General features: G+C 36.9%; 1 protein-coding gene across 1 annotated transcript; it reads left to right on the top strand.

Annotated features, from left to right (window-relative positions):
- The first annotated feature begins 852 nt into the window (after nt 1–852).
- Nucleotides 853–27,960, top strand: LOC129281915 (gelsolin-like protein 2). The gene is made up of 10 exons (XM_054917843.2): nt 853–1,080; nt 10,894–11,086; nt 12,511–12,582; nt 13,085–13,150; nt 14,464–14,591; nt 16,593–16,812; nt 18,419–18,603; nt 20,551–20,629; nt 21,603–21,746; nt 25,488–27,960. Exons 2-10 carry the CDS (start codon nt 10,925–10,927, stop codon nt 25,584–25,586), a joined length of 1,155 nt encoding a protein of 384 aa, XP_054773818.2. The 5' UTR covers nt 853–1,080; nt 10,894–10,924; the 3' UTR covers nt 25,587–27,960.
- The last annotated feature ends 11 nt before the right edge of the window (nt 27,961–27,971 follow it).

Below are 27,971 nucleotides of genomic sequence, written 5' to 3' on the forward strand. Positions count from 1 at the left end.
ATGCGTGCAAAATGATTAGTGATACTTGATTACTCTTATGACCAAGCATCTTGCAATATATACATTTACTTTCAAAGTTATTATACCATTCAAAACTTAACATTGGTTACGGATTTCATTGTAGATACTCAAAACATATGCTCAAAGTTTATTGACCCTAAATTACCTTTGACCTTAAATTGGTCATGTGAACTGAAACTCATGCAAAATGATCAGTGCACCGAGTTTAATTAACTCGATCCACATACTTTCTAAGTTATTATGACTTTTCAAAAACTTAAGTTAATATAAGGTCTCGCTCTGCTATGTAGGCAAGACAATTGAGATATTAGTGCCGTCACCAGCCCTTTTTTTTGGCGGGGGGGGGGGTTGTAGTGCAATTTGGAAAACAAGAGACAAAACTTACCAACTCCGGTGTCAGGCAGCTAGTGGCGTGGATGCCGCCGACGGCCTTTTTATTTATTGGGTCTTTTCAACGCCCCTAGATATTTGGTAAATGGTGGTGATTTTTTTTACCTGATTGCTAAGAAAACATGAGTGCCTGTAAGTAAGCGACTAGAGGACCGACGGCTTAAGGTCCTCTCCGAGAAAATTGCTAATAGGATTAATGCTATCGCGTACCATGATAAATAAATTTCAACTCATAACGGACCACTTTCGAATTCCTTCTGACGGGCCTACATGGTTTGGTTTGGCTTGATTAGTTTAGTACCAGCTGTCAGACTATTTTGGGCAAATAAAATATTTGTTTTAAAACGTTTGTTTTCTGACTTACATGTAGATGTATATATTTTTTTTTGTATTTTGATTGGAAAAGTTCCTTTACGCGGTCTTCAAATGAGACTATGATATCATACGCATTTTGACAACCTTACAGCGCACACGAGAAATCCATTGAACAATTCCGACTTTGTGAATCTGTGTTAAAGCTCCGAACAACCTGTTAGCACGCTGCTCGCCATTACAAATTCTAAATAAACGCACACACGTTCTTTTTCCTTCTCACTTATATCCCCTCTCCTGCTCATTCCTGTCTGTGGTGTTACTGTTCCGGGCTCTGTTTTTTTTAGTTTACTGCCAGTAAGTACCAAAATTCTTTCTTAACCCATTAACTGATTGTTTAACTATTCAATTAATCATGGAATCTCTTTATATACTATTATACGTGAAATCATCTGGTTTTTTGTTTCATGTTAAACGCCGGTGATCATTTTGTGGCCATATTAGGAGCGATCGCTTTTGTTCTGTTGGCCAACGCCCATTTTTGGTGTTGAAAGGGACTCTTACAGTTGTCAAAATCGTATTATATTACATGTACTTACAGACGAAGGGGAACTATACGATTCTCTTTTCGATGAGATGTTTACTATTGAATATATGTTTGTAACCCTGCTTGCGATGAATTGCTAGTCAATGAATGATGATGAAAAAAGAGCTTTGGTCGTTTTCTGATTTTATTATGGTTTATGCCCGGGTTGTGGCATTAACGTGTCTGCAATGTCCACAGATTGTTCCCCTTTCTCTCGCTCTGGAGGTGCAGCGAGGGTGTGCCTATGGGGCAAGGGGGCGTGGGATTTGTCGTGGGTGTGTGGTTTGTGGGATGTAATGTGCGTGCGTATACAAGAGGGGAATTCTTACACCCCAATTGGTAAAAAAGTACTTAGATTCAATATGTTTGCAAAATGATAAATAAAATATTAATTTTTGCCGTTCTACAGTTTTGTGTTGAAACGTTTGGTTGCATATATAGGCCTATATACCTGATATATACACTATCAGAAAAAAATATTTATTTCAGGTTGGGTAGTAGTCAAGGAAGTTTCATGTAAAAGGAAACCACAGCTGCAACTTCCGTTGTTTTCCATAATATTAGGATCTTGGCCTAAACTAGTCATAGTTTAGTCAATTTGTGTCATTGGCAAGGTGATATTTCGACGGAACATTACCATTAACATGCAGCCAGGGTCGGTGAATTATTGAATATAGATTAAAACATTTTGAAAATATCGTGTGTCGTCGATTGGTGTTTATTTTATTATATTTCTAATTAATTTTTTCTACAGAAAATTGAGTAATACTGCAAGATTTCATTAAAGTTCATCATAATAGTACATATTGATATGAATATATAACCCGGAAATCTGGATGTATTCAAGACGTGTGAAACATATTCCTTACCTTGGGGGAACATTGTTTAACAGTTATGTTATTTACAATGTATTGTAAAGTACAGTCAGTAGAGCAATTCGTATGTAAATAACCTATTGCAAGTTTTGAAAAGGATGTGCAATTTTCAGACAAGCATAATTCTGTGTTCGGCCATGCACGTGTAGTGGATGGCACCGACATTGGTTGTAACTGTGCATACAATATATAAGTCCCGGGGGGGCCACTTACATTGACGAATGGATACCATGCGCGACCAAGAAAACACGTAAAAAGGATGTCTTTTTCAAGATAGGGCACGTTACGTACGTAACGTGATAAGGGTGTCAAAAACACCAAAATAATGAAAAAAGGGTATCTATTTCGCTAGGAAAGCTACGTGTTTAGGGTCACATTTGCGGGGATGATAAAACAAAATTAAAATGTTGTATAAAGGATGTCCTTTTTGCCCCAACACTACGTGTTTAGAGTCCCGATTTGCGAGAGGTGAGGAAGATGGGGCCGTAGGTACTAAACCAAATGGTGTGTAAATTAGGTAAAACCGACGACCGACGGACCCGTGACACAACAGTAAAATATCGCTGTATACTTGTTTAGGGGTTCATTTCAGGGAATATTTATCAAGAGTATAGTTTTGTTTCCAATACTTGTTAAGGGTAGGGTTTGAGACGCCAATACTTGTTAAGGGGTGCATTTTCAGAACATGGAAAATACGTGTTTAGGGTGCTTTTCGAGACCCCGTCGTCGCGCATGGTATCCACTCGTCAATGGAAGTGGCCCCCCCGGGATATAAGTGCAAAAACAGACAGTTCGAATCGTAATGCTATTTGTATTTTTTTTCCTTTCTTTTCCTCGTCACTGATATCCGCATCAGAACTGCTCCCGCCTACATGCTTCCGACTATTTCCTCTCGCGCGCTCTCTCTCTCTCTCTCTCCCTCTCCTTTTCTTTTCTTTTTCTCTTTCATTGTTTTTCTTTGGTGTTTCAGTGAGTGGGTGACATTGGATCACACTGTTAAAAGGACAAGTCCACCCCCAACAAAAGGTTGATTTGAATAGAAGGAGAAAATCCAGCAGGCATTACACTGAAAATTTCATCAAAATCGAATGTAAAATAAGAAAATTATTACATTTTAAACTTTCTCTTAATTTCACAAAGCATTTATATGCATATCCTGCGGTCGGTATTAAAATGAGCAGACTGATGACGTCATCCACTCATTACTTCTTTTGTATTTTATTATCTGAAACGTGAAATATTCTGATTTTCTCACCCGTGTCATTTGAAATCGAGCTTTATTCCTCCCTGAACTTGTGGAATTAACATTCTTTATTATTACGTAGTTCAGTCAAGTTTTACATTATTGTTAATTCTGTATGAATTAAAATATTGTCTAATTCAAACAATAAAAAACAAAAGAAATAGTGAGTGATATATGGACATCATAGACTCTCGCATCTGCATATCACTGAGTTACAAGTGCATACAACTGTTTTGAGAAAAAATATGCGAAACTTTAAAATGTCAAAACTTTCTTATTTTACATCCGATTTTGATGAAGTTTTCAGCCTTATGCTTATTAGATTTTCTCTATTTATTCAAATCAACATTTTTCTGGGGTGGACTTGACCTTTAATTATCCGCTTTAATTTCACCGGATAAACTTCTGGGGTTTTGTGTGGCAGTCGGTTATCTATAGATCGCATTTTGTCTTCTTTTGTCTTTCATTAGTACTTGTTAATCAGACCATTTAGTTTTTGTACAAAAGGGTATGTTATGTATCATAATCATTTCTGATTCGTAAAAAAATAATATATGAAGTTAGGACTACGTCATTTCTGTATCGTTGTCAGAGTGACAACTTTGTTGATTATAATATATCAGCGCTGGTTGAATCATAGCCTAGCGGATATATCGTGAGCGAAAGAGATCATGAATAGGGTTTTTGTGTGACCCTCAGTACACTTCATGATTGTATTACGTAACGTGGATTCTTACTACGTCGCGTAGAAACCTTGTCATAAGAGCTGAAGTGTTAATTAGAATTCGGATTGAAATGTTTTAGTTGAAGAAGAAGGAATGGTATAATCATTATGGGATTACAGGATGTCGCTTAGTCACATAAGATATATATAGTATGTAGGCACCAGTATTTCACCGGTAAATGACGGAGCTGGTATATTACAATGCAATATTTTTACACATGCACGTTTCAGTCAGTTTGTGGCATGTTGGACTCAATGGTCGAAGATCAATTGCTTTTGATAAATTTGTTAAAGTTGTGTTTTATAGGCCTATATTTTAACCAATATCTTGAAACATCTGTTAAATGGACAAAATATTAGCTAAACTCCTTGATATTATAGCGGACAATCGTATGTCCGTTACTAAAAACATTCAGAGAATATCCATTTGAAAGCGTTCGTTAGTTTTTTTAAAACAATGCTACAGAATCCTTGCAAGAGTATATAGGCAGGGCCCGAAATTCCAAAGCCACAAATGCAAGGGCACAAAATTATCTGCATTTATCTACATGTATAAGTAATCAATTCTTCGTTCGGTAAATAATTGTTACCGTTTCGAGGAAATAGTCGATGTATGTATAATCCTGAAATTATGTCCATATTTGGATATTTCGTAGTGGTGGTACACATCCGTATCTCAGATGATGAATTGTTCATTCGGTCAGCACCTGAAATAGGTCTAATCATCAATCCTCCCACGCTATTACGTTCAATTCAAACATGTATCATGAGGTGAATAAACAGTATTATATACCTGCAATTTCCAAGTAGCTTTTTATGAACTCGAGGATTTACTGATCAAAGCACTAAGAATATTACAATGCCCTGATTTGTGATTTTTCAGTGTTCTTTTTTTTTCATTCAATTAAATACATGCCTCCCTTTAACTGATTTTGATAGATATGCATGTAATGAAGATATTATCAGATACCATTTAAAGTAGGCCTAGATGTAAACGATCGAATTTCTCCGAAAATTGTTCGATTGGTTTTGCCAAAAGCTCGTTCTTGCGTTGCGATTTGAACAGACAGAAATTTGGAATCAACACATTCAATTTTATCAATAAGTTGAAAAAAATCTGCCACTAAGATTTTCCTGTATACTTGCCAGACATAGCAACAAGTTATGAATGCATAGGGAATTACAGGTTTAAGTTCATTCATTAATGGCGCTCATCATGTCCTTGGCCTATATAATATATACCCTTTCCACTTCTTATAGGCTAGACCCTTTGCTCTTATTACGTCAAAGGGAAGAGGAATATCTACTAATTGGAATAGGTTTTTAGACCTGTCTTCATTGTTCATTGATGTTGATATTATGTTGCATACTTATCACCATATGCATTCGTACCACTCTTGATTTATCGTGTTCATTGTAGTTATCCATTATCATCACTCTTTATCGTAAACAAGATATCGACGATATTCCGAGTATTATAAATAATACTATGTAAATTGGTTTGACTGCCATAAAAAAAATCGTTATCTTTATTTTGATGAATTCAATATCACCGTTTATCACGACCATGCAGTTGAACCGTGTCTGCAACCATTCTATCTAAGTAATGTGATCGTCAAAATATGACAATGACTGAACCATAAATTCCGCGCCTTTGATTCTATTGGTTTTCTCATTTTTCTTAAAGGGGCATTCGAAGCCGGAATTTTTTTTAAAATTTATATTAGATAATTAGAAATCCAACGAGCAGGACGCTGAAAATTTCAATAAACTCTGTTTTAATTATGTAATGATTTTTGGCGGTACTGTGCTGTGAAAACAACCATAAGGGGATGTGGTAGGAGCAAATATCACATGACCCCCCCCCCCTCCCTGTTACCAATCCGAAATAGATCGTTTGGTCAGCTCGTACTTTATTTCTTAGGTATTTACTCCTGAAAGTGAAACTGACTCATGGACAATGAATGCCCATGCGTTTTTCTGGCAGGCCCCATTTCGGACACGTCGTTGGTTAAAGATAAAGAGTTTGTCAAAAAATGACCTATATGCCTACCAGTGCGATCCGGGGGGGGGGGGGCAGTCAAATGTATTGATGTACACATGCTGACCAAATTATTTCCAAACACCCCCTAAACGAGTATTTCTTTTTCTCTGTGTGCAAAATAACCCCATAAACATTTTTTTCGCGGGCTTTATTTACACATTTTGGCACCTAAACAAGTTGTCGCCAGAATATGACCCCAAGGAAAAAACATACCCTAAACACGTTTGACCCCGCGATTGACCATTGACCAATCTTTCAAAACTACCCTTTTTCTTGAAAATCGGTGTTTTTAATATATTCCCTTAACCCTTAGTGCACGCGCGGCCCTCGTCCAAAACTGAAAAAAACACCCCTTTAAACGCGTTTTTGGGGGTCACGCATGTGTACAGCGATATACCTGACTGCCCCCCCCCCCCCCGGAGTGCGATGTCTGTGATTGGCGCAATTTTAACAATGATATTCGACGAAACACTGATTTCACGCAAATATGGAATGGATATAGCTCCGTTATTCTTTGCATGCAGAATGGTATGAAACATTACAGGTTTCATTTCAGCTGTATTTAGTTACAGATTCAAACCCGGCCGGAATCTATCAATCATTGAAAGGAGACCACATCAATTATTCAAACACGAGCATGGTTGTTGGGTCTATTATTCGAGTTAATGTGCACATTATGTTCCTTACGGTCCATATATTATTCGAATTACACGTTTCTAGTGGTCCATTTATCATTCGAGTTAATGTGCACATGTTCCTTACGGTATTATTATTCGAATTACACGTTTCTACACAGTAAAAACGTTGTTTAAGATTTTATAAAACGCTGTTTAGTATATGAGCCTTACAGTATTTGTTTAACCGTCTAAATAATCATGTTTAATTTATTGAAGATTAGATATTGATAATTAAACTTTGTTGCTTAAGATTTAAACACTTTTTAAAACTGTTTAAACAATTACTGTAAGGTTCATATAGTAAACAGCGTTGTATATTTTTTTTTACTGTGTAGCAGTCCATTTATCATTCGTGCACATGCATGTTTCTTACGGAAAGTTTTGGTTACAAAGGTTAAATAAGCATGTTTGCTATGTTATTCTAAAATACAAATGCAAATACACGTTGATGCAACACGGAAGAATACGATGTGTGCCCAGTGAAATGATACACGTGAATCATACAACCAAGTGCTCCTGGTACAAGTAATCTGAATTGAGTCATGGAAAAATCCCAATTCGTAAGCAAAAATAATGACTTGTATTTTCTTCATTATTGAAACAAGGCGCTGTACATGTATAACATACCAAATTTTATGATCCTTGAATGATCGAGAGACCGGGCTCCTGATATATATATATATATATATATATATATATATATATATTAGCTATCTATCTATGTGATGTTAGAGCATGCGATAAAACTTCAAGGGGCAACCTTGAAAATGTTATTTCATAAGCAAAATTACATGCTTCGCGATATAATGTAAAATAGTGATTATTTTTCCTCCATATACTACAGTTTTAACTAAAGTGTACCTCGGGTAGTTATCAATTAGCGACCGATTACCTTCAAAATCTCAGGTGATTCCTGTTCGACCAGACCTGATGATTTGTAATTATGATTACAACCACTAGCATGCAAGATATATATTTTTTTTTTAGATCCTGAATGAAGGTAATCCACCCCTTAATGCATTTTTTATAATATCTAAAAGTCACGCTTATTATATACGGACAAAAATTTGACCTTCGGAATATTCCGAGGAACATGATTCAGTCGTGGGCAAATCACTGAATTATTCATGATGTGAATTACAGTATCTCATCATGCGGTTCCAATAATTAGGCCGAGTTACAGTTTCGCTTTGTGCGATGAACAGTAGCTCTACTTATTGTTGCAAATGATAATAAATGCATTTTTGATTGAGTACCCGCAAAACGTTCAGAAGTCCGTTTGTAACATCTAAATATTCGCCTATTTGCAGAAGTGCTAATACTCCTATCCCACTATCGTACCATCCGTTAAAAACGTCACGATTTATTTAGGGCATTTTTTTTTCAAATACATTCCATTATTATAATTTTTGAATTACGTCAATGATAATGCAATATTTGATGGATGTTCTTCAAACCTACAACAATATTTTTAAAATAATTTAAATGTTTTTTCTTAAATCTTTTCTTCAGAGTGAAATTCCCTTTTTATAAAGAAACTATGTAAATTCTGATATATAGAAGTAGAGTAAGGAAGAAGATCTTCAATACTAACATTCACATTACAAAAGAGAGAGAGGGGGGGAAACGGCAATCAGTAAATATTGGCTAAAACACTATTTGCTTTAGACGCCCACGTTATTTTTTACTCCAGGGCATGGAGGAAGTCGTCGTAAGGAAATACGAGACAACCATATATTACACCTTACTAGCATATGGTGATTTTTCTGTTGCGTACGTGTTTACACGTGAAACTTATTATGAGCCGTTTTATTTTATAATTTCATGAATCTGCATGTTAGTTGTGAAGCGCTGGCACGTGTAGTCCTAATTACCAAACCATGTATGATTCATTAATGAAATAGAAAAGTTATTGAGCGAGATAACCGATCGGAGGGCGTTCCACGTTCGCTTCATATAATATATTATACAAAATATGAAAAGCAGATAGATAAGGAAATTTAGGATTACAACAAGAAAGTAATAGCAAAAACAGTAATGTATTAATACAGTTTGTAGAACCAGCAGTAAAATTCGGAGAGCCAGAAACCTCCATGAGTATAAGCAACAAATACTGTATTGTCAGTGCTTACATCGTGGGGATCGACCCTTTAATTAAACCAACCTTTCTTGGTGGATCCAAGCATAGAGTATCCTCCCCAGTCTGATCCCCCCCCCCCTTCCTATATGCGCCACTGATTGGCACCGTCTTCACTAAAACTGGCGCGGTACTTCCTCTTCTATAGGAGTATTGAGGAAGTACATATACTGCTCGTATTCACAACTTATAGATATGCATGATGGTGTATATTTATATCTCTCCGCTCATGACACCGATTTCTTATTGTATCATATCTCAATGATCATTTTGTTATCATAGAGTGGACTTTCTCTTTAAATTACAGTGTGTATAGGTCGCAAACATTCTTGATTATGACTCGATATAGTGCGTTGTTTGCTGTCACACAATAGAATCGAATTGGTTACCATGGTAATTCGACAGGCAGAGGCGTTTATAGTCGAGTGGATTCGCATTGAGAGAGACTATACATGGCGATATGGCAATACGACTTGGTAATTCAGAAAAAAATCCAATAGTGGCTATTCCATTGCAAGAGACTATATCGAAGATAATTCAAATTGTCCTGATTATGGAGGTCTCTTTTGTTTAAAGTGAAAAACATACTTTGTTATTTGATAAATTCAGGGATGCCATCAAATTCATTATATTTTAGAGTTTATATCGATTTTTTAAATAGACTTAGAATAATACACATGTAGCATGAAATATTGTCGGATGAATAGTCATTCTTTTGCATGAAAGGGTATGCAGGCCCTGTCTATACATCCTTCATCAAGAAAATGAAGCTTTACAAACCCATAGCCATGGGTTTTGGGGGCTTGATAGAACCCATCCCCCCAAAAAAAAAATATATATATATATATAAATAAAAAAAAACAATAATAAAATAAGTAAATGAATAAATAAATTAAATATCAATAAAATAAAATAAAAATGAAAAGCTTTGAAATAATAGGTTAAGAAAATAAGAAGGTGGAGAAGGGATCGAACCCCCTCCATGAAAACCCTGAAATGGCTACAGGGCTGCTTAAATGTGAGTTTTAGCAATGGAATGGGCAAAAATCACAACCCAAAAATGTGCAGTAGGCCATTATGAAAAGGCTCATATTAGATACCGAAGCACCACCGACCCTACCCCCCCCCCTCAAAAAAAAAAAAATTGTTTGATTTTTTAAATATTCAATTCAATTCAATTCAATTTAATTTATTTTCATTTTTCAACATAATACAAATAATAACATGATATATCAATTCAAATAAAAGCATGAACAAAATTCAACATTGAATAAATAATATACATATTCAATAAGTGATTCAAATATAAATTAACATGCATGTCAAATTTAAATCAATATAATCAATATAATTAAATATAATTAAATCAATATAATCATATATCATGAGAAGAATGGAGGGGTCCACTGAAAAGCAAAGCTTGTAAAATGTGAACCCCTCAAAAAGTTAGGATAGAAAAAATATTGAAATATACGTAAAGGAATACATGAAGATAACGAAAGGGGCAAAAAAAATCTTATATACAGGATTGTGAAATTCAGAGACAAAAGACAATAACACGACACAACACAACACAGGTACATGAGGGTGGACAATAGTACGATGACAACTGCCTAGAATATAGAAAGAAAAATAGAGATAGGGAGAGGGATGCAAAGCTAATCTGCTGCATATATATTATGTCTACACATACATACACATCATGTACATATATATACACACATATATATATATATATATACATACATATACACACATACACACGCACACATACACACACCCTTACATACGGACATACACATATACAATATAAAAAGTAGAATATAATGTATAGACAAAGATATTATTTTAATTAAAAATTCATTTTTTTTAATTTCTTTGCAGGTGATTTCACCAACATATCAAAACAGCAACCATGCAGAAGGCTAAGAAGTTCGACTGGAAGGATTCAAATCTTGCCCTCTTTGGGTCGGATACAGAGAAACAGGTGAAGAAAGAAAGTGCAGAAAGTGAACCAGCCTGGAACGGAGCTGGTCAAGCAGTCGGCATTCAGATCTGGCGTATCGTGAAATTCAAGGTAAATAATTCTAAATCCTTACAAAAACAATAAAAGTGATGCCATTCGGGGGGGGGGGGCTTAGATGGTTCTATATATGCTTGTCCCGTATTTGGAACCTTCATATAGGTTTCCTAAAAGGTTCCAATTACCTTGGTTAGACAGCCACTTTGGATGCTTTCTAGGTACCTTTTTAGTTATATGCCATTTCAAAAAAGCTAATAAAAAAGGTTAAAAGTAAAGGTTCTTGACCACATAGAGATCCTTTTTGGGAACCCTTTTTTCTTGACGGTTCTGAATACAGGACAAAAGGGCTCCAGTATCTTTTTTCGGAGGCCCACTTGCTCAAGAGAATACTGAATTTCACAGTTGGTAGGACGTAGGTGAACTACCAAAGAAGACAGAAAAATGTCATACATTACCCACATTGACCCCAGTATGGAGGAGAGCCATCAAGGAAATAAACTGTCCAACCCCACAAAGTGCGAAAAGGGACTTCAATCGTTGCTGTTAAAGGAGAATGAAACCCTTGAAACCAGCTGAATCCATATCAAAGAAAAAAATCAAAGAAACATATTGTTGAAAGTTTGAGGAAGATTGAATGAATAATAAGAAAGTTATGAGCATTTGAATATTGAGATCACTAATGCCTTGTAGATCCTCCCATTGGCAATGCGACCAAGATCTGTGATGTCACACATGTACAACTCCCTCATTACTTTAGTACTTATTTCACTTATATTCTCACTTTTATAGTGTCTATCCCAAGGTGAGGTGTTCTCTTTATGAGAGGACAAGTACAGAGGTTTCACAACATTATATCATTGATGAATCGTTTGTCATATGATTAGAATGAGCAAAAAGAGATGTTTTGGGGTATATTTTCAGTGTCCAAAAGGGGAGAGTTGTTCATCTGTGACATAATAGATCTTGGTCGCATTGCCAATGGGAGGATCTCCATAGCATTAGTGATCTCGACATTCAAATGCTCATAACTCTTCTATTGCTAGTCCTATTTTACTCAAACTTTTGTTGATCTTATTCTTAGATTTTTCAGCTTTCACAAAAGCTAACTTGCTCCAAGAGTTTCATTCTCCTTTAAGTATTGATGATGGTGGGTAATGTGCATTATTTGCTTCATAACATGAAATGGATCTTTGGCATTTGGTAAGTTATCCCCTTGAGAATGTATTTTGTCACCCCGACATGAAATGCCTGAAATTCAATATTTAATAATTTTGACAGAGAGCTTTTCTTGGATATATTTGTCTTCCGTATGCACCAACAATGGGCAATACACAGAGGTACGACACCATTATGATCTGAATAGTCACAATAATGATGATACTTGCATCTATTTAAAGACATCCCACCTTCCCTTTTTACAGTCTTTTGATACAAACACACATTTACCACAAATTGGACTATATTTTTTCTTTATGCAGGTTACACACTGGCCCAAAGAAGAATATGGAAGTTTTTACGATGGGGATTCTTACATCATCCTTAACACATATGTAAGTTGTGAAATGGATTGTTATTCAAGTAAAGGTGTAGGTCTTAATTGATCAGGGGATAAATTTCTGGAATAGAAACCACAAGGTCTAGGGTTAACATCTCGCCACAACACTGTCAGTTGGCAGGACACTTATGGACATATCTGTCTAGTTATAAGGTGAAGTGGGGATGAAGAAGAAGTATTACCACATCCACTACTGTCACTGTTAGTAAAATAATTGGACGACACTGATTTAGTAGTAGGTAGCAGGGATGGTGTCAAGGCCTCATTTTGCTGGCTTCGGCCATGACCTTGTGCTGTTTAATTGTTATGGAACCCTTCTCCTGGCCCTGGAGAGGACTCTGTCAAGCAATCAGTCTCCTGGAAGCTTTCTAACAAGCATCGAGGTTAAAATAACCACCACCACCATTTCAATTAAACTGGTAGCAGTATAGGATAAGTGCAGCGTTTCGAGGTTTTGCGTAAATTATTAACAAGGTTTTGTTCTTTAATATTTCTAGAAAAATCCAGGCGAGGAAGATTTAGAACATCACGTTCATTTCTGGATTGGAGAGAATTCCACCCAGGTGAGTGTCGGCAGTTTTAGCCTTTTGCTGTTCTGACCCCCTTTCCCACATTCTTGCCCCCATCCCCTAAAAATATATTTTATACATATATATTGTGAAAGAAATTTGGATAGAGAATGATAGCAGGCGTACCTGTAGCTGTAATCAAAGTTCCAGAGCTATATTGTCGTGACGCCAAAGAATGCCTCCACCAGGAATCGAACAAGGGCCCTCAGCTTAGAATGCCAGTGCCCCAACCATTTGATCAAAGACAGGTTAATGGCTACGGCTAACCTGTTCATATTGACCATAAGATATATAAACAGATTTTCAAGCTCACTAATTATTTCCTGTGGCGGATGTAGAGGAGTTTTGAACAATGACAAGCCACCATGCCTTGGCTGGCTTCAAGCATATGCTTAGATTGTAAGATTTTATTGACTCTATCGACCCTCTCTCGGGGTATGCGAGTATGAACATATTTACAATACATGAATACAAAAACATAAGTGATAATAAAATATACATGTACAACCTGTACATGTTAAAATATCAGATAACGTATTTACAAGTCAAGGCATTTTGGATGTTTGACTACTCTACCACTACGTGTACACACATTCTCATCTACTTTACTTTCGATAAAACTACTGTCTGCCTTTACCCAGTCATAAGGATGATCATGTTGGTACTTGAATCAGTCATAACCTGACTGGGAATAATTATACTGAAATGATTCTCTTCAAACATGAGGAATGAGTTAAATAATGATGGGAAACATATATGTAAATGCATGCAATGTTGAAATTGTTGGCTTTCCATAATTTTAATCCATTGCTTACTGGAACTGGGTGATCTGTGTACAAAACTAATGGGAATGACAGAATTCAGTAGTCAACAGGTTAACACAGGTGTCAGACCATGACTTCTGAATACAGGCCAGTGTAAAAATGTACTTCTTAACATCTCTTTGTAATCAGAATGGCTCACAGAGTGTATCCTGTCCAAGCACTGTTCCTATACTTTGCTTTATTCAAATTTTATATTAATTAATTAAATCTATGGGTCTGTGCTATTCAAAGAGCAGAATGTACTAGAAAGTAGTCTGCTATAAGCTATAGACCTTATGTATTGATGGCGCTATCATAGATGCTGCAGTGGGCACATCTCGGACACCTCCATTTACATGTATTCCTATATCCTGTGAGGTAGGCCGCTACTAGATTATGTTGTCATTACAAGGTCCATTGTAGATTACAATAGCCTGAATAATAATTTTACCAAGATGGTTTCTAATCTATTCACTTTTTCTGAAATTACTTCATGCCATCCAGGATGAATACGGTACAGCAGCATACAAGACGGTGGAGCTAGACACTCTGCTTGACGATAAGCCTGTTCAACACCGAGAAGTCCAGGACAATGAGAGCGACCTCTTCAAAACTTACTTCAAATCTTTCACGTAAGGTTGCAGCTCCCTATCAAGGTTTAACAAACACTGAGATTTTTGGGTCACATGGTCAAAATTCAAAGGTCATAAACTGGTGCAGATCCAGAGTTAGACTTTAACACGATGCGAATATGCTTGAAAAATATGACAATAAAAGGGTCATCGCTCATTTTTCAGGTTGTGCAATTACTGCCTTAGGGGGGGGGGGGCAAGTCAAATGTATTGCTGTGCTCATGCGTGACCAAAAAGGTGTTTCATAGGGTGGGTTTTTTTTTCAGTTTTGGACGCTAGCCATGCGTGCACTCGTTAAGGGTATCAAAGACACCGATTTTTTTTTTAAAGGGTGGTTTTGAAAGACTGTTCAATGGTCAATCGCGGGGTGAAGCGTATTTAGGATATTTTTTTCCACAGCCTTTATTTTTTTAAGACTAGCCAAATGTGTTTAGGGTATGTTTTTCCCCAAAGCTTTTTCCCCGGGGCTTTTTCCTCCTTGTTTCTGAAAAGTGTTCGTGTTCTTCCCAATTGTGGTATTTTAACCCTATACTGCACTGGGGGGGGGGGGGGGCATGCAATACCCATGAATATAGTTGTATATTTAAGTTTATTGTTAAGCATGTAGACAAAACTTGTTTAAGGGTCATATTCTGGCGACTTGTTTAGGGGCCAAAATGTGTAAATGAAGCCTGTGAAAAAACTTGCTTAGTGGGTTATTTTGCACACAGAGAAAAACTTGTTTAGGGGGTGTTTGGAAACAATTTGGTCACGCATGGGTACAGCAATACATTTGACTGCCCCCCCCCCCCCACAGGATTACTGCATTCTATCATTATGTAGCATGTAGAATGTTTGTACTGGACACCAAGATTTCCGTACGACACGCAACATTTTCACATGCGGACAACAGACATTTGTTACTTGTCATTCTTTTCACAAGACTACCATGTAAATTGTAATAATTTATTATTACCACAAAACAAATTACAGTTCATTGTTTGTTTAGACAACAGGTTAAAAATGTTGTGAAAATTGCTAATTTTTTTAGCATGGAATCACCAAGGTATGGCATGCATTTCTGCTCTGTTCTGGCATTGGCGAAGGCATAACTATTGACTGCATGCAGTCAAGAATCGATCTAGCTTTTTGTTGAATGTGTCAAATTTTTGTTTGATATTGTGTCCACATTTTTTTTTACAATTGCAATCTGACATTCTGGTTTAAATGGTTGGTTTGTGGTGATTTACCAATAAAAAGCAAATGTAATGATTGAGTAAATGAAAAAATCCTGGTGGAAAGAACACAGTGTCACGCAGTGTGATCACAGTGTGTTCACAGTGTGGACTATGTGTAAATATTATTTACACTGTTAAAATGCTCAAAGTCAACAGTGTGAAGAAATTTTCACACTGTGGACACCTCAACAGGGTCACTTTTCACTGCGTGTTCACATGGTCGACTTGCATGAATAATCAATTAACACTTTTGAAATGCTCATATTTGACAGTGTGATTTCACATTGTGTTCCACACTTTGAACACACCTGTGGCACACAATATGGGACACACTGTACAAGAAGGGAATGATCAAATTTACATTTATAAATGAATTGATGAATGTTGTATTCATGCAATTGGTGATTCTTTCCTCATTCTTAATTGATTGTGAACATCATTGCATACACTGAGGGCACGCCTTGGTCTAGTGGTTACGACTCGTCTTTCAACCTGAGGGACGTGGGTTCAATATCCAAACGTGGCATGTTATCCCTCAGCAAGAAATTTACCCACATTGTGCTGCTCTCAACCCAGGTGAGGTGAATGGGTGCCTGATAGGAAGAAATTCCTCGAATGCTTGAGCGCCTGTATAGCGGCTCGGCTACAGCCGGGAGAATATTATGATACCAAATGTAAAAATCAGTAAAATATATTAATATAGTAGCTTTGTTATATAAATGCTCCATATTATTATTTTCATGACTATTGACCTAAACTGTGTCCTTCCATTTCTGTTGACTAGGACAATGACTGGTGGAGCTGACACAGGTTTCAGGCATGTGACACCAGAGGAATACAAGAACCGCCTCTTCCACGTATGTGGCGATAAGAAGAAGGTCGAAGTGAAACAATTAGCTATCGAGAATGCACGCCTCGATAGCAATGATGTCTACATTCTGGATATGGGACTCAAGCTGTACATTTGGGTTGGCAATGGATCAAACAAAGATGAGAAATTCAAGGTATGTAGGGTGTTGTGCCATAAATGGATTTTTAAATATAACCACCCACTAGATTAATTCTTTTATTGAGCATGGATGAACAAAAGAATTAATGCTATTTGATTAGCAGGACTCTTCTACCATGGAGCTATAAGACACAGATAGCTCCATGCTTCTACTGAGGGTACCTTTAGAGTGCTAATGATACCACACCTGGTGGATGTTTCATAAATCTCTTCGTAAGTTACGAGCGACCTTGCGAACGACTGGTGATCCTTTCTTATGAGCTTAATACCAATGAAAATTTGCTGCACATAATGTACCACAGGAAAAGGATCACCAGTCGATCCCGAGTTTGCCCGCAAACTGCTTTATGAAACACCCACCTGATCAGCACTCACGCAGGTTGGTATGAGGAAAGAGATCACCGACTCTATACTGTGTGATTTGATTTTTTTTTTTTTATGAAATGAAATGGCATATCCAGTTTTCTGGGGGTTTTACCAAAAATATAGGGTTGTAGGCTGTAGCCCAATTTATGTCTTCATATTGGCCAATAGATAAATGGAGAAATGTTCTTTGGGTTATCATCACCAATAACAATCAATAATAGCCTTCTTGGCAATGACCTTCAGGGAAACAAACTGCTACTACAATCATCCCAAGGGCAATTTCTACCCCCTTCCTCCTCCCCCCCCCCACCGAAAATGCTTGCCCCTATAAAACTTACCCCAAGAAACCCCAGGGCACTTACCTTGTTACTCTTGTTAGTTGTTACTCCCCCTTATAATTACTAGAATGGCAATTACCACAAAATAATATCAGTCACTTTGAGAAGGGTGGGGGAATAGCAAATTAAAAAACAAAATACATAAATAATAAAGCTCATGAATAAAATCTGACAAATGACAATAGAAGTTGCCAGCACTGTTAGGAATGCGATTCCATTGCTTGTAGAGCACTGGCTGGCCAGATGAATAAATGGCCGGGTTTATTGTCCGGGTTTATTTATTATTAAGGTAATTGGCTGGGTTTATATCCTGGATACCTAGGATATCCTGGATACCTTGGCATTGATTGCACTCTCTGGTAATTTTCCTGGGGTAAATGTCCGAGGGGAGGGGGAAGTTTTTTCTGGGTGCAATAACCTTCAGGTGCAATTGTCCTAGGGTATTTGTACTTGGGGGCTATTGTGCCAGGGGAATTATCTTCCGGGGGCTCGTTGCATAAAACCCCAACCTGAGTTTTTTTCTGGTTGAAATCAAGAAATTCCGGTTGGAAGCTCCTAGCCTGCATTTTTCTATTGCATAAACTTTAACCAGACTTTTCTACGGTTCACCTTACAAAACTCTGTCGATATATAACAAATTCTGGTTCATGTGACCCTTGCAACGGGCCCCTGGGGGTGGTTGTCCTCAGTGTGAGGTAATGTTCTAGAGGGCAGTTTTCCTCTGGGGTAATTTCTAGCACTAAGTGTCCTTCGTCCCACCCTTGGATAATTGCCTGAGCATAGAGACTACATTGGTCTGAAGTAAAAACCTATTTTCAGAATACTGCAAGGTAAACCCATGCTACCGTAGAGTTAATTTGCATTTTTGTTTAATAAAGTATTAACTATATTTTACAGGCGGTACAGTATACACAAGGAATAAAGGACAAGCGAGGAAAGGCAACATCTGAAACCCTGGATCAGGATGAGATACCAGCGAGCCATGAGTTCTATACATTTGTTCCTATGCCTTCGGATGATGGTACAGATGGAACAGACAATGGTGAAGAGGTGCAGGACACAAGTGTACCTTGTATCTTCCAGTAAGTCTACTAAAGTTCCTCTGAACTTTGACCCATAGGCATGGGTGGATCCAGATTTTTCTAAAGAGGGCGGGGGGGGGGGCATTATTGTTAAAACTTGAAATTTGATGTGTCCAAAGGACACAGATGCCCCCATTTAACCCGATCAGAAATTCATTCAATATGATTGAACTTAATATCGTGCAGAAACCAATATTCATATATGAACAAATTTAGACCTTTGACCTAAAGACTCACCCTTTCCATAAAAATCTCTGACAGAAGATATGACAGTCAGGTCATTTGATGTGACCTGCATTTTGGTGTCATCTACCCAGACACCAAACATTTTTAATATCTGGTGAGTATTTCCAAAGTTATCATGCGGAAACGAACTCGCATATAAAATGAGCTTTGACCAGCGGACTCTGAATTCGAACTTAGACTGTATTTTGGTGTCATCTACCTACACACCAGAAATTTTTTAAACCCGTTGAATATTTCATAAGTTATCATGCGGAAACTAACTTGCATATTTAATGAGCTGTGACCTTTGACCTGCGAACTCCGAATTCGAACATAGCCTGTATTTTGATGTCATCTACCTACACACCAAAAACTTTTTAAATCCATTTAATATTTTTCGAGTTGTCGTGTGGAAACCAAGTGGGGGACGGACAGACAAGGGCAACGCTTAATGCCCCCTCTGGACTTCGTCTGCGGAGGCATAAATATATTAAAGGTCAAGTCCACCCCAGAAAAATGCTTACTAGAATAAATAGAGAAAAATCAAACTTGCATAGTGTTGAAAATTTCATCAAAATCGGATGTAAAATAAGAAAGTTATGACATTTTAAAGTTTTGCTTATTTTTCGCAAAACAGTGATATGCACAACTAGGTGAGTCAGTCGATGATGTCTATTTCTCACTATTTCTTTTGTTTTTTATTGTTTGAATTATACTATATTTCATTTTTTATAGATTTGACAATAAGGACCAACTTGACTGAACCATATATCATATTAAACAATGCTAATTTCACATGTTCAGGGAGGAATATAATCGTTGTATCACTTGACAATGAGGAGAAAACTAGAATATTTCAGATAATAAAATACAAAAGAAATAGTGAGTGGATGACGTCATAGTCTCCTCATTTGCATACCAGCCAGGATGTGCATATAACTGTTTTGTGAAATTAAGCGAAACTTTAAAATGTCATAATTTTCTTATTTTACATCCGATTTTGATGAAATTTTCAGTGTTATGCTTGTTGGATTTTTCTCTTTTTTATTCAAGGCAACTTTTTGTGGGGGTAGACTTGTCCTTTAACAAGATAAAAAAAAAGTCTTCACTTGCATAGTAGACATTTCCCATTATGTTTTATTAATCTCAGAATGGGGGCACCGATGTACCCCTAACTGGATCCGGCACTGCCCTTGGGCCAAAATTCTGAAGTCTCGTTTAATTTAGACCATGTTCTAAGTCGATGCCTAAAATTGAGTGAAGCAAAAAATGTCAAGATTTTGTTCACATTGTATGCTTCTTTTTATTGAGTTCCTTAACCATGCATGAATGGTAAATAAAATATATCATTCATTATTTTCTCAAAGTTCTCAATGATTGGAGTGGCAAGTGGTAAATAGGCTGATAAATGGAACTTGTACTCTTAAGAAAATGTGTCACAATTGGCCATCCATGTTTAAACCACAACTTCGTCCAGAGTTTAAATAAAACCCTGGTTGATTTGGGCCATAGAGATACATGTCTACTTAGAAATAATGCGCAATGTATGTATCCATCTAGACGCAGTATGCATGACTGTGCATATGCACGTTTGTAAATTGCACGACAGCTAGACTTAAGCCAGGTAGGTGGTGGCTGACTTGAAAAAATTTGCACGGCGTATTTATCGCGAAAAATGTTTTATTAAAATTCACCAATCGATTTCCTGTCTTTCATCCCCAGACTGAGTGATGCAAGTGGACAAATGGAATTCAATAAAGTTGCTGAGGGCCAGCTTTCAAAATCAGACCTTCAAACTGACGTAAGTATCTCAGTAGTAATGGGGAGCTAACCTAGCTTTGCAACGTAACTTTTGCAACGTGCCTAATTGCCCAAAAGTGTTGGAATGCTAGGCAAATTTTCCTCGCGCCTGCTCATTTTGAGCAATTTATTCTACTCTCAAATATGTGATAACCCAAATTCGCGACCCATCTAATTAAGCTGCCCGTCCTTGTTGGTCGTGTTATGACATTGACATCATAACGTTGTGCACAGCATACTTTATACAGCAAAGACAATGCACACCTTACACGGTAGTTGCAGTGTCTCCCCAATCTGCACCTGACTTCAACTAGGTCTTTCAGAAGATGAGGGAAAAAATTTCAAATATGACATGAGCTAATTTAAGAGAAGAAGTGAATGCGGGTGGCTTAAGTTAAAAATGACTTTAAACACGACTGTTGACTTTTTTGTGCTAAATGGTATCCCTATGTAACTACCACCTATGAACAAGTTTTATGAAACTCATACCTGGGGGCTGGTTTACAAAAAAGTGTGACGTAGAGTCACACTTAACCTTCCTATTTCATACGTTATTAAAAGGAATCACTGCTTGGGTCAAATAATGCTATGAGGATGCGCACTACTGCGTGTGAAACAATAAGATTGTGTGTTACATGTCATGTATGCGTCAGCATTTAAGCATGACTCTACACACTTAGCTCTTTGTGAAACTCTACCCCCCCCCCAGGTCACACAAGCCTGTGAAAATTCAGTGTCACGTTTAAGTCACACGAGCTAAAGAGCTACTTATTAGTCCAATGCCCATCTCTGTCAATGATGAAATCATACATTTTATTATGACTGCATGAGCATATTCAATTATCAATCATTAGTGGCATTCATCAATATAATTCCCTTCTTTATGTCTTCATACAAAAATAATGCTTAGGAAATCTAACCCATGACATTTCAGACTATCATTTGCATCTCTCACAACTTGGTTTTATTTTTAGGACGTGTTCTTGATTGATGGACGTGTGATAAGCGATGGACCGAGCAAGAATAAGAGGATGAAAAGCAACGACAGGCATTTGTTTGTCTGGATTGGCAAGGGGGCCTCTGTCGCTGAGAGGAAAAATGCAATGACATATGCCCATGTGAGTTTTCTTGTCTTTAATTTTCTCAAATGTAATTTATATATATATATATATTATATTATCATTATATATATATATATATATATAATGAAAGTGTAATGACAATTACCCTGCAACTTTGCCCCCAACTTTTTTTGAACAGAGGATTCACCCAGTCATTTCAGTAAGTTAAAGGACAAGTCCACCCCTAATAAAAATTGATTTGAATAAAAGGAGAAAAATCCAACAAGCATAACACTGAAAATTTCTTCAAAATCGAATGTCAAATAAGAAAGTTACGACATTTTTAAGTTAAGCTTAATTTTACAAGACAGTTATATGTACATCCTGGTAGGTATGTAAATGAGGGGACTGATGATGTCATCCACTCACTATTTCTTTTGTATTTTATTATATGAGATATGAAATATTGTAATTTTATCATCATTGTTCTGTGAAATGAAGTTTTATTCCTCTCTTAACATGTGGTATTTCCATTGTTTGGACATTTTATGGTTCAGTAAAGTTGGTCCTTTAGGTCAAATCTCTAAAATTGAAATATTGTATAATTCAAACAATTTATTCAAATCAACATTTTTCTGGGGGTGAACTTGACCTTTAAATACAAAGTTAGTTGTATCCAGTTTGGTTATCCATATGCAGAATGGAGTTCCAGTGTCCCACCCTCGTGTTAAATTGTTATAGTGTAGTCAAGATCAATAAGAATGGAAAGGGCCCTTGGAAGATTATTACCAGTCATCAAGCCTTCAGGTGTATGCCCTTCACCAGGATCTGAACCAATAAACATGTGTATAGTAGTGTAAATATTATCAAAGAAATATTATGAATAATAATGTTGAACAAAAGTCAATATTGTTGGGTTTTTGGGGGAAATTGATAGCGAGTGAATAATCCTACCATTGGTTATAAAGTAATACTGGTCGATATATAAATAGTGTAGAATCATTACTGTTAGGTTCGGCAAGTAGAGCACAGAGTAATCAAGTATGAAGGATGTGGAAGAGGATGGAGAAAGTTGTTAATTGGTCCGATTTTGTACCACATGGTCTTAATGCTTTTAGTTTGTTCATCGATGGAATTCTTTTCTTATGATGGGCTGGACTTCTGACTTCCTGTTTTGCTTGGATTTTTCCCCCTGAGAAGTCCTGTGTCGACATTTTCCACTTTGGGGTAAACTTTGTGGATCAACCACAAAGTTAGACACAAGATTTTGACTCCCTTTACCAGGTTCAGTCTAAGACTAAAGGCCCATTTACAATTCCTGTTTACAGAGACATGCTCAGATCCCTGTAGTCAAAGTTTGTAGCTGGGTTGTACAGTACGTAGTTGCCTGGAGAGAGATGTCATTCATGTTGTCCATCTATTCCAGTTTTTAGGGGAATATAACATCCTTCTTGTGTAAAATGAGGTCAAGTATGACAGATGCGAAAGAAGATGAAGAAATTTGTTCATTTGTCTACATTTGTACCACGTGATCTGAATGTTTTAGTTGTTCATTTGTGGGATTCTCTTCTCAAGGTGGTCTTTACTTCTGACTTCCGGATTTGCTTCGATATTGCCCAATGAGAGGTCCTTTCTCAACATTTTCCACTTTGAGGTACGGTAAGCTTTGTTTTTCAACCACAATCGAAGATTGACACAAGATCGTGACTTACTGGTGACAGCCAGGTGCTGTCTGATACTAAGGCCAAATTAGAATCCCTGTTTAGAGACACGCTCACATCTATGTGGTTAAAGTTTGTAGAGCTGGGTTGTAGGTGCCTGGAGACAAAGCCTGTTGTCCATGTTGTCCATCCATTACAGGTTTTAGGGAAATGTTGTGTCCCTCTTATAAGGTATTGATCCAAAGGCGGATCTTCCTTCAAGGTTTCATTTTTGCCTAGGAAAGGAGTTCTTGATAGAACATTTCTCGTGCCATCCACCACCGCCTTGCTTCTTTTGTATTCTTATGACCCTCCGGTACATATTGAGCTGTCTACTCCTGATTGCAGGATATAGTCTCATTCAAATACCCTAAACCTGATTCTTGGCTGCCTAGTTATTGAGGTTGTGTCAGACAGCCATCCTAGATCCCCAAAAAACAACCTTTAAACACCCTTTCTACCCATGATAAAGTATCTTGTGAGTGTTCAGAACATCTAGATTCTCACAAACTATTAAGGTGATTCTCTTGCTATCTTCGCTCAAAGGCTTTTGTTCTCAAGTTTTTAACCTGTTGGCCTTGGCATGGTCTGCCTTGTCTTTACTATTGACATAAAGTAATCCTGTGAGACAATTAGTCCTTTCTCCAATCCCCCAGATTCTAAAAATGATGGCATAGCATCATCTCCACCTGTGAGACCAACGCTGGCAGAGGGCTGTGCATGCTTGCTTCTGTTCCATCTGAGCATCCACTCAACTTTTGCTATTCCTGTTGGGAAACCCTTTCATGTTTGGTTCAAAGATGGTTTGTGCCCAGTGGAGCGACCATCAGGACAACTGTGGATCCATGATTTCCTTGTGGCAGATCCCATTACATTTCAGAGGTTCATTGAAAGCTATGTAGATTTACAGTCTTCATGGAAATTGGTACTGGCAGCTTTGAAATACTTGGTCAGGTTCTCTTCATAAGAACAAAATACCCTTGATTGATTCAGTGCGACCTTTTTTCTGACACCTTGAGGTGGATCAGCTTTACTGTGTTTCTTACTCTTTGCACCTATTGTATAAAAGCGTGTTTACATTGTGTGTATATTTATCTCTTAAAAGAATTTATCAAAATAACCAATACATTGGTAGAATGGAAGACCCGTTAAGAATGGTCGAAATCAAGTAATTTTCTGGTCAGAATCTGCCAAAATGTATCATACTGACTATTTTTATCAGTCAGCCACATATAAGCTCAGTAAGATAGGTCACTTATACCCCCGGGGGGGGGGGCACTCAGTATATAATGCATAGTGGGTATGTGCCACGGAGGGGACCCCCATTTTTACACTCAAATTTCCGTTCCAAGGCATAGCATTTTTGTCTTATTGAGAAAAAGAACAAAGAAAGCCGTTCCAAAGCATAGCATTTTCTTCTTATAATCGAGAAAAAAGAAGAAAAAAATCCGCTCCAAAGCTTCGCATATTTTCCGTTACGACGTTCCAGCCGCAATTTTGGTGAAAAGGGGCCGCAGAGCGCTGTCCGACCATCGCATCTGCGCTAGCGCACCCGGCGCCCGTGCCGCCGGGCTAGCTGCATGCACGTATGCCCGTTCCATAGGGATGAATACGCAATCACACGCTGGCGACCCGTTCCAAGGACCCCCGTTTTCACAAACATTTGTCGTTCCGAGGACCCTCCTTTTTGCAATAAGCCCGCGGCACATACCCACTACTTTTTTGGTCGAGTGCCCGGGCTTATACCAATCTTTATTAAGAGTATTACTGGAAGTGTACAATTGGGTGATTTCAAGTTCAGTGTTGACCTTTTGGTGTTGGTGTTGGTCAATTTTTACACGAGATGTCAATAATGTGATCTGGATCAGTTTTACAAACTCAGAATAAGTTTTGGAGCCAGGGGAAGCAATCCAAATTCCAACACCAACACCAAGCCCAACACCGGACTTGAAATCACCCAATTTACCCTGAGGCTTTCTTTTCTGCTTTTAACTCAAGCCCCATTGAAAACCATCAACCTCAAGCTTCCGTAGAGGTTTTACTTTGTTGATTAACTGATTACATTTTCTCTTTTTTTTTTCTCCCTCTCTCTTTTCAGGGATACCTTCAGAAAACCGACCACCCGTTCCTTCCAGTCACGGTTGTGAAAGAAGGTTTAGAGCACAAGACAAAGGCATTTGAGTCAGTTTTCCATTAGAAGAACTAATCCTATGCAAGAAAGAGATAATATCCAATCAGACCAATGTATGACCCTTCCCCCTCGCAACTAACTTAAACTATGTTCCCAGACCCTAATGAAAATGGCCAAGGTCGAAATCTGGAATTTGATTTTTAGAAGCTTTAAATAAGTCTCAACATTTGTTGTAGCTTTTGCATGGTCCTGTTACGATTTTATTCTCTGTGAGTTCCTTTTTGATCATCAACTCATGAAATTGCAATTAAATGACAACCACGTAAATTGCTGAAAACTTGAATGCTGCAAGTGGCTCATGGAATATCTATGTTAGATATTGGTGTAAAATTTGGCTTCTCATAATTAAATAAACAAATTTGGACCTTGGCAGAGAGAAACTGGGTTTACAAACAATTGTATTTTTCTTTACCTCATGCTATTGAGATTTTAACAACAAAAATATGTGATAAGAAACAGAAGCACTGTTGAAAAATATATTGACAAATTTCAATAATATTTAAACATATGAAAATCATAATACAACAAGTCCTGAATACAGCTTTGATTTACCAATATGACCAATCAGGTGAATTTTCATATGAGGCAAAGAACATGAGTTTTCGAACAAAGCAGAATCGTGCAAGAAAAAAAATGAATAACTCGCATTTTGTATTATATACAGAGGTGCTCTTAAATACTTAGCAACACCATAAATGCCTGTATAAACAATATTTTGTGTATAAGAATGGTTTTATATCTATATAAGAATGTCTTAAAGTTTTAGATTTGCCTTGTATTTGCACTTAGTGTAGTGACAATCCACTTGACTATCACATCTTGACTATCATTTTTTTACATTCTTCTACCCCTTTCACTTGCCATCCTTTCCTTCATTCCTTCCTTCAATATATATCCCTTCATTCCTTGTCCTTCCCTCATCTTTATCACCATAATTTTCCTCACACGTACACCCTATATCCCCTTATTTTTAACATAGAAATGTAGGTTTGCACAGAGATAATCAAATTTCACTGTAATAAGTACAGATTTATCTACTTTATATGTGCATTTGTACTTCATATTTCAATCATTTAGTTTAAATATGTTTTTATTGTTGGGAGATTAGTCATGTTTGTAAGTTAGATTATTTACTATTGACAAGATATGTGCTTCTTTCACGACCAATTACTTGTGTAAATGTAAGTTCCTAAGTATTGCTCTAATACATCAGTCATATCACCTACAGGGGTAATTCAACGGGGTGGGGGATCATGGGGTAGTCGCCCATTCTTTAATTTCTCAAGTAATCAAGGTAGAGAAAACAAGGAGCAGAAAATATGCAAATAGTAGAAAAAAAAGGAGGTAGAAGAATAAAAACCCGACGTGAAAAGAGAATACCAGGTTGTGTGGTTACATTGGCATTATAACCTTCTTTTTTTTTATTCATGTACAATTTTATCTTTTTTCTAATTTATGTTGCATTGTTAGGCGCCTTGAACATTCCTTGAAATTGGTATTTTATTTGAGAAAAAAAAAGAAACAACTCTAGCCACTCCACCCCCCCCCCCCCCCGTAAAATGCCCGGCAGTTACCTTGACTAGATACTATCCTTATAGACAATCTGATCACACGCAGTATTGTATTGGTGTTCCCAGTTTTAATAGCTGTTTTCACTCGTTTCTATATAGTTCGTTTATAACTGTACTACAAAAGTATACTTTGTTAGCACGGGTGTATCAATATTCATCTTGGATTTGAATCAAATCCAATGATTCTAAATCGAGCAAAGATGGAACAATAGTTTTATATTGTTTGATATTTACCCCAAAATATAATTATGATTCTTTTGAATTCCGAAAACCCAAACCCGAAGACTAGTGACCATCTGTTAAGTATGTTGATCTATACAAAATAGTAACTTGGTGCATATCTTTTTATAGACTATACTTTTATATTGAGTTTTTTTATTTGACTGTCAATGATTTACATACATTTGTTTTATATGTGTATATTGCAGCTATTGTTTGTTAGAATTTACAAGCAAGTTCTCAACTAAAACTTAATGAGATAACAAAATATATTATTTATTGTTTCCTGATGAAGCAAAGTTGTCATGCATTTGATGTATGATTTGTTTTTAATTCATCTTGTAAATGAAAAAAAAAATTACTTTTATTTTAGTACTCAATTTATGCACTTTCTGTACTTTTATTGCAATACAGTCTACATGTAATTTCTATTGACGAAAAGAGGGCTTTCTTTATGTAAGACAAGTACCATTTACATACTGTATGAAATGTCTATTTTGATTATACACTACCAGGTGTCGTAGCTGAAAATTATAAAATGTTGCACTTATTAAGGTGTTGAATAAAATGGATCATTACGTAAGGGATAAGTCATGATTAC

The sequence above is a fragment of the Lytechinus pictus genome, chromosome 18 (assembly GCF_037042905.1).
Source record: "Lytechinus pictus isolate F3 Inbred chromosome 18, Lp3.0, whole genome shotgun sequence".
NCBI lineage: Eukaryota > Metazoa > Echinodermata > Echinoidea > Temnopleuroida > Toxopneustidae > Lytechinus > Lytechinus pictus.